The sequence below is a fragment of the Cnephaeus nilssonii genome, assembly GCF_951640355.1.
Source record: "Cnephaeus nilssonii genome assembly, chromosome: X".
In the NCBI taxonomy this organism is placed as follows: Eukaryota; Metazoa; Chordata; class Mammalia; order Chiroptera; family Vespertilionidae; genus Cnephaeus; species Cnephaeus nilssonii.
In genome coordinates, this window is record NC_137071.1 from 20,958,650 (window position 1) to 20,967,353 (window position 8,704).

The 8,704-nt window shown below is 33.7% G+C and overlaps 1 protein-coding gene across 2 annotated transcripts in view; it reads right to left on the reverse strand.

The window, feature by feature from the left end:
- Window positions 1–3,614, reverse strand: part of DMD (dystrophin) — a 2,362,317-nt gene extending 2,358,703 nt beyond the window's left edge. For both annotated transcript variants that reach the window (XM_079764882.1, XM_079764883.1), the window contains exon 1: window positions 3,420–3,614. In XM_079764882.1, coding sequence (XP_079621008.1) covers window positions 3,420–3,450 — 31 coding nt within the window. In that variant the 5' untranslated portion in view covers window positions 3,451–3,614. The remainder of the gene's footprint in view (window positions 1–3,419) is intronic.
- Between the last annotated feature and the right edge of the window lie 5,090 nt (window positions 3,615–8,704).

Sequence of the window (8,704 nt, forward strand, 5' to 3'; positions counted from 1 at the left end):
AAGACCACAAGGTGTTTATTTGCTTGTCTCTTTGTGTTTGGAGGATTAGTCTGCTACATGGAGCGTGCTCCCAAAAGAGAAATATGTTCATGAAATTCTGCTATGAAGTTTGTAGCATTTAATAAAAAAAGTGTTCTCATTTCTCATACTGCAGCCCATGACCTTCCCCAGAAATGTTCCAATATGAACAAACTGCCTTGGTAACAGAACCCAAATCTCATAGGACTATAGCAGGACTTAGTGAGAAAGAAAACCGTTGCCTCCTTCTGAATCCAATCAAAACCTGAATGTACTGCATAAAAAATAAACCAAGGTCATCATTATTTCTTCTCCTTGTGATTTGGCTTGGCTTCCAATTACATACCCTGTATATCTGAAATAACTGCACCGCCTCCATTAACTGAGTTTGACATCACTTTAATAAATGTATCTTTTCAGAATGAAAGGCAGAAATGTCAAATTCCTACCATTATAAATTCTTTCAACTCTCTGATCTGCACTAAATAAAAGCTTGTCTTTGAGAAATAATATATAATTTAAAGAAATATAACTAGCATTAATTTTATTTTAAAATGTAACTGGTAAAAGATTCAACCAAACGAACCTCTTCATATAGATGTTATTTTCCATGAAACTTTTAATGCTTAAGTCTTGAGACTCTTCACTTATGCTTTGTTGGACAGAGGACATACATTAGTTTTATTTGTCACTTTCGTAAAAAATGATGTGTGTTTAAAATAGAAAGTAAATAAATGAACAGAAAACTACATTTTAAGAAAGGTTAAATTCCAATTAATTTTCATCTCTTAAGTAATAGCAGTTTTTGATTTTAATGAGTATGTATGTGTTTCTAAAAACATATATATTCACACCAAAATACCATGTATGTTTTTATACTAGCAATAGAAGAAAGAATAGTTTAGTGAAAAAAAAAGATAAATCATTTAAATAAGTTAGGTAGTTATTACAATAGAAGGTGGAAAGCAAAGGAAAGTTTGGGAACTCACTTTGTTTTATTCTTGTGATAAAACCATGATGAAAGGTAATAAATGGAATTTTATAAACCACCTGACTTTTCCAAGACAACAAAGATTATAATTTCTTTTATTAAACCACACAAGTGGTTAAGAATTTGGCAACTTGTTTCACATGTAGCAAATGACTTGGGCTACAAGGATTTCAAATGAATACTTCAGGACTAAAGAGGAAACTGTATTAATAGTAATATCTCTGTCCAAATTATAAATTAATGTTTCATTTATGTCTAGCTAGCATTAGTGACAAACACCTTCTTATTCCTAAATAACATAAATTTGCACAAAACACTTCATAGTCTTTTTTTAAGTTTAGAGTAACTGCAACATGACATCTTCTATTGTATTTTCCATAATATAATGCCTTTAAGAAACACAGAAAGCTTTTATTAAATTAAAAAGTATATTATATATTTAGACCAGCAAGCAATCTCTTTTATTCATAGAGTAAGGATGTCCTCAAAAGACCCTGTAAATTAAATTCTAAAAATGATTTTATTAGACCTCAAGATAATTTGCATCATTTAAATTTGAATGAAATGTATATTTGCAATACATTATTTGAGTAATTTTTTGCAATGCAATATTTAAATAATTCTGCAAGTAAATAATTCTTGGGTTAATACAATGATTCTCTCTATTGATAAAATGTTTGATTAAATGCCAATCAAAGGTACTTTTATAAGGTTTTCAAACTAAGGCAATTTTAAAAACAACTAAAATGTCAATACACTCAAGGTAGTACGTTGTCAACCAGTAAAAGTTAATGTGTAACAATACCTTGTGAATATATTCATTTTCTTTTAACAAACCCACTGTCATGGAGCATAAGTATTACCTGATATTTTTAAAATGTACTATAATCAAGTTCTTCAGGGTTTGTCCCAAAAAGGTTAGGTTTCCTAAAATTCTAATTAAGAATTTAAAGGTTAGGTTTCCTCAAATTATAATATCTATGACAAAATAGAGAGTTGGTTTGCGTTGTTTCATCCCAGAATTGCCTCTCTGTTATTCTTTCTAAATTTTTCTACACAGTGGTTCATGGTTTTAATTTTTTAGATATATCGATTGCTCGATCAATCAGCATGTGTGTATATTGCAAAGAATAGATGCTATTGTATTTTTACTATTAGTAAATGCAATAGTTTTTCAATCAGAAAGCAATTCTGATGCTCACCAAAAATTTATAAAATAAGAAAATTATATATATGCATATATTTACTATAAAATCTGGTAACATCTAATATGAATCAGCAAATGTATAATGTTAATTATTTTTCTATAAATTTTTCTCAGAAACAAAACTTTTTTTGTAACTCTCCAAAAGTTTGCAGAGCACTCATTTGGAGAGATTTACTTTTTTCCATTCTTAATTATAGGCAGTGCCCTCATATCTATTTCAGAATGACTGTAATGCACAAGTCAAAGGCAGGGAAAGAAAGACAATCTCCTTCATCCATCTCTTTGGGACACACTGTACTCTTCATACATTATTTTATGTATTATTTTTAATGTGTCACAGTCAAATTTTGAATTTTCATTAGTCATCATGACTTCGTTAAAACAAACAAAATAGTTGTAGTTGATAATAAAAGCCAAACTAAAAAGCTTTACTGAAAAGCAGGTCATCAGAGACATGAAACAACACCATGACTTTACTGTGAAATATGATTAGAAGTCCCTCATGTTTTTCTGTTGTTTTCTCAACAAAAATATCTGATCATTTGCCAGCATAGATCATATCATTTTCTGAAAGAATTTTCATGATATGCTACAGATAAGAACATTCAAAGTGTTAAATGTAATATGGGAAAGGAACTTTCAAATTAGATATTTATGAGTACTTTTCTAAACCTCCATTTATCCATCATTATTATTATTATTTTAAAAAATTTCCCCATGATATGCCAGATAAAATTTTTCTAACCTCGAGGCCTCCACACATCGTTCCCATATAGCAATTAGTTTATTGAGAATATGTGTCAGGTCACTACCCCACATGTTACCATGACTAAATACAGAAATAGCAAATAATCAAAAGAATAACAGATACACAAATGATTTCACAGCAATTAAAATGGTTTGTTACAAATACCAGTTATGCATATTCTATTACTTTAGTGGATTATTAAATATGAAAGATGTGTTTGATTATATCTGCTAGGACAAAGTTTACACTCTATGTTATTTCAACTGAAAAGTTTTTGCAGTGAGAAACATATACACCTGCACATATATCTTATATATGTGCACACTATATATAAGATAAAGTTTATGCTTATTAACAAACTACTATAATTTTAAATCTACCTGCTTAATCAGTGAGCTTGCCACAAACTAAAAGTTAAGTCATTGTAAACAACATTTTTAGTTATTTGTACTTACAACAGTCCTCTTCTTCTTCCCACCAAAGCATTTGGAAAGTACAAAATATATATCAAGGCAGCAATAAAAATCTTGGTAAAACTTCTCCTAACTTTATTGCTCCAGTAGGTTTAGGAATGATGAAAAACCGATCAACTTCAGCAGCCTTTAAAAAGTAACACTTTGTTTTTTCCTTTTTCTCTGAAGCTAATTGCCTCCAAGATCTGAGTCCTGTAAGGGGAAAGTGAGTGATCCCAACACTGAGTGAGTCAACATAGTAACTGATGCCAGGATTCTGTAGAGGCCCCTGGATATTTCAAATTCCAGGACCTGCGCAGAAGCAAGTGACCCGCCTTTTCTCTCAAGTTGGTTTCCCATAATAGGACTGTCCATGGCCACTACATATAAGGTTGTGCTTCCAGCATGGCAAGTCCTGTGAATTCAAATAATGTTCAACTGGGTTCTGATGAAAATCCTAACCAGAATAGCACAGTGGAAAGAATACTTGCTCTCAAAGCCTTCTAAACATAAAACCCCTTTAGTAAAAAACTGTAATAATACTTTCTGTAACTTCTACGCACATTTCTAAAATAACAGAACAAAAAATCTTCATCCAGAATAGACTTTTAACTGTCTTTCCTTATTTTCCCCCACTCAACTACACTAAATTAAATGAAGAATAATCTATGCATTCATTATGTATCAACTGTCTACCAAACTTATTTTCTACTCTGGGGATCCAATCAAAAGTCACGTATTGATGATGCCAAAAGCCTGAAAAGAGAAGCAACAGAGGAATGTGGTAGCTGAGCTGTGATGGCAGAATGTGTATAGGTCTCTTGGGACAAGGTTCTTGCTAAAATAAAGAGCTCTTTCAAAATGCCATAAAAAATCCTCATAAATGCTAAATTTCCATTTTAGTTTATGGTAAATCTTTTTTTAGTAACAAATTATTGTTTCTTAAATTTCTTTGGTGACATTTATTAAAACACTATTCTCTTTAACATTGAGGTCTTGATAAATTATGTAATGGTTCTCAGTAGATGCTTTCTTTCGGTATAAAATGAACACAATTGTAATATGTCATTCAGCATATTTGTAAATCATTCTTTGCCACTAGAAGCCTTCTCTATCAATTTCTTATTTTCATTTTTAATGCAACAGGCAAGCCCAATATCTGTAGACACATTGGTAACATGTTTTAGAAAGTATTCCTTTTGTAATTATAATAATCTCTGCTAAAGTTATTTATTTGAGTGGTTTTATAGTGCCATTTGTTAAAGTGACAGACTCATTTTTCTATGTCAAGCATTCAATTGGTTGGCATATAAATAAATTATATATCAAAATAGAAAAAAACTGACACATTTAGTCAAACTATTATATTTACCTTAATGGTGAATTATATATTCTACATTTTAGAATATCATCATCATACAACCATTCTTCCCCAAATCTATGTGAAATAAAATATAAGACCTAATTTTAATTTTATGTAACTGTATTTAAGTTATTGTTACTATAAATGAACGTAAAATGTTCTTCTTTATATGTTTCACCATTTGCTCTCCTTAGCATGGTTGTCTAAATATGTATATAAGCAATGATTTCATAAAACAAAATAAGAAAAATGTTTTAGGATTGACACGGATCCAAGCCTGAGTCCTAGCATCAGTGTTCTGTGCTGTGGGTACAATATCATCCAGAGTCTGAGTTCCTTTAGTCCTTGTACTCTGAATTTCCTAAAATATAAACCCACGTTTACGCCAAGGCATCTGTACAGTTTTATCAGTGATTTAATTATATACTTCCCTTAAGATTTTTATAATTTAGGTGGTAAGACATGCTTAAGATATCTGGAATAAGTAAAAGGTACACACAATAAAATTGAGCCCAAATGCAGTGAATTCTAGTTCAGACCTTGTCACTGTTTTCCTGTGGTCATTAGTCACTTACTTCTCACAATAACTACATTGGGAAGGTCTCAAGAGCCACATACTATAAAGATGACTGCTCAAGGAACTTGTCCGAGTTCTCATTGTAAATAACTGGCAGAGGAGAATTTTTAAATTTTTTACCATTTTATTTTGAAACAATTATAGAGTCACAAAAAGTTGCAAAGATAATATTGAGGGGTCCCAATACTCTTCACCAAGTTTCCCCAACACTTATCATAACTATAACACAATATCAAAACCAGGAAATTGACATTGCTACAATGTATTTCTGTCACCTTGTCATACAGTAGATTTGTGTAACCACAACCTCAATCACAATAGAGAAGAGCTCCATCACCACAATGCCCTTCCTCACACCATCCCTTTACAGTCACACCAAACATCATCTTCTATCAGCATGGCACCTACAAATTTCTTAATTTAAATATTTCTTTCATTTCAAGAATGTTAGAGAAATGGAATCATTCAGCATGTGGCCTTTTGAGATTAGCTTTCTTCACTTAGAATAATGCCCTAGAGATTCATTCAAGTTGTTACCTATATAAATAGCCTGTTTACTTTTATTGAATTTTGGTTTCCAGTAGTTCACTTCTTTTATATAGAAATACAATAGATCTTTATATTTTGATCATGTGTCTTAAGACATTACTGAACTCATTATTTCTGTGGGTAATTTTGTAGAATTCTTGAGGTGTTTTACATAGCCCATCATAACATCTGACATAGGGACAGATTTAATTCTTCCATCTGAGTTACATGTTTCATTTACTTTTCTTGCAATTCTATGCTGGCTCTAATTTCCAGTACTATAAATAAAGCAGGCATGAAAGCAAAGATCTTTGCCTTGATCCTGTTATTAGGAAGAAAGCATTAACATCGATCACCATTATTATGACGTTAGCTGTTAGGATTTTTGTAGATGCTCTTTATCAAGTTGAAGAAGTCCTCCTCTACTCCTGTATTTTTTAGAGTTTTCTTTTTTTATCATGAATGGGTGTTGAATTTTGTCAAAATTTTTCTGTATCAATTGATAAGATCATGGGATTATTATTATTTACTAGAGGCCTAATGCACGAAATTTGTGCACAGTGGGGGGTGTGCCTCAGCCCAGCCTGTGCCCTCTTGCAATCCAAGACTCCTTGGGTAGGGTCCCTAGGCCTGGCCTGCAATCAGGGTCTATCCCGGCTTTCCTTCCCCCAGCTGCCAGCAGCTGACCCCGCCCCTGCCGCTGCCACTGCTTGCCATCTGTGTGGCAGGCACTGCTCCCCTTCCCCCACAACCAGTTGCCTCCTTCTGTGGGGCGATAGGCATTGGGTGTGATCACTTGGCTGGCCTGGGCCTCCCTCTGTGGGGCGATAGATCGCGGGGCCCCCAGATCTACTGCCCCACAGAGGGAGGCCCCACCCACCCAGCTGGGGCTCCGCCATTGATGGCTGCACCAACGGTGGCCTGGGCGATCATGGGGTGATGGCAGGGCCCCCTGACCAATCACATCGTACCCACCTTGGCTGGCCTGGTGCCAGTGTATGTCATAGCGTGGTCATCCAGAAGGTTGTCTGGATGGTCATTCTGCTGTTCGGTCATTCGGTTGATTTGCATATTATGCTTTTATTATTATAATTTTTTTTATTTTTTCTCTTTTATTAAATGTATTGGGGTGACATTGGTTAATGATTATATAGGTTTCAGGTGTCAGTTTCTATGTTACAAGATCTGTATATTGCACTGTGTGGCCACCACCCAAAGTTGAATCTTCTCCAGACACCATATATTATGACTCCTTTCACTCCCGACATCCTCCTTTCTGGCAACCACCATACTGCTGTTTGTGTTCATGAGGTTCAGTTTTATATCATACATATGAATGAAATCATATGGCTCTTAGCTTTTTCTGACTGACTTAATATTAATAGCATAATATTCTCAAGGTCAATCCATGTTGTTGCAAATGGCAGTATTTCACCTTTCTTATGGCTGAGTAGTATTCTGTTGTGTATCTGTACCACATCTTCTTTATCCAGTCCTATATCAAAGGACACTTTGGTTGTTTCCATGTCTTGGGCACCATGAATAATGCTGCAATGAACATAGGGGTTCATATATCTTTGTGAGTACAGGTTTTTGAGGTTTTTGGGTATATACCCAGGAGAGGGATTGCTGAGTTGTATGGTAAATCTATACTTAATATTTTGAGGACTCACAAGATTGCTTTCAATAGTGGTTGTACCAGTCTACATTGCCTCCAGCAGTGAATGAAGGTTCCATTTTTTCCACAACCTCTCCAACAACTGCTATTGCTTGTGTTGTTGATAATGGCCACTCTAACAGATGTGAGATGGTATCTCACTGTAGTTTTGATTTGCATTTCCCTAATTGACAGTTCTTTTCTTTAATCACATGAAAAGTATCATGTCACTTCTGCATTCAGTAATTTTTTTATAAGAAATTGTGACATCTGATTTTTTTGGCCTATAGATAAAGAGTACTTTCTCTTTCACTGCTTTCATGATTTTTTTTTTTAAATCATTGATCTTCAGAGTTGATTATAATCGGTATAGACATGGATCTCTTTGGGTATATCCTGTTTGTTCAATCAGCTTTTTGAATATGTAAGTTTTTGTCTCTTGCCAAATTTGATGATTTTTTCCGCCATTATTTCTTTGAGTCTTTCTCTAGCCCATCTTTATTTTTTTTCTCCTTTCAAGATTCTGTTGACAAGCATCATAGATATTTTTATTATAATTACACAGGTAACCTAAGCACTATTGAATCTTTATCAGTCTATTTTCTTTCTTGTTCAGACTGGGTAATTTCGATTGTTTTATCTTCCTATTAAGTAGATTTTGCCCTATGTCCCCTCCAATTTGCTGGTGAGATAATCTATTGAATTTTATTTTGATTTCTGTATTTTTCAGTTCTAAAATTTCATTTTGTTATATATGTCTTTATTGCTGAAATTTTCTTTTTTTTTTCCTGCAAGGAAGTTTGTATTTGCATATTGAACCATTTTTAAAATCCTCACTCCAGGATGTTATTATTGATTTTAGAGAGAGGGAAATGGAAGGAGGGAGGGAGGGAGGGAGAGAGAGAGAGAGAGAGAGAGAGAGAGAGAGAGAGAGAGAGAGAGATTGGACATTGATGTGAGAGAGAAAGAAACATTGATCAGTTGCACTGGGTGGGATCAAACCAGAAACCTAGGTATGTGCACTGACCAGGAAGTGAACCTACATTTTGGTGTATAGGATGATGCTCCAATTGAGCAAAAACAGCTAGGGTGACCATTTTTTAAAAATGATGGCTAATTTAATATCTTTGGCAAATAATTCTACCATGTGTCATTTTTGTGGA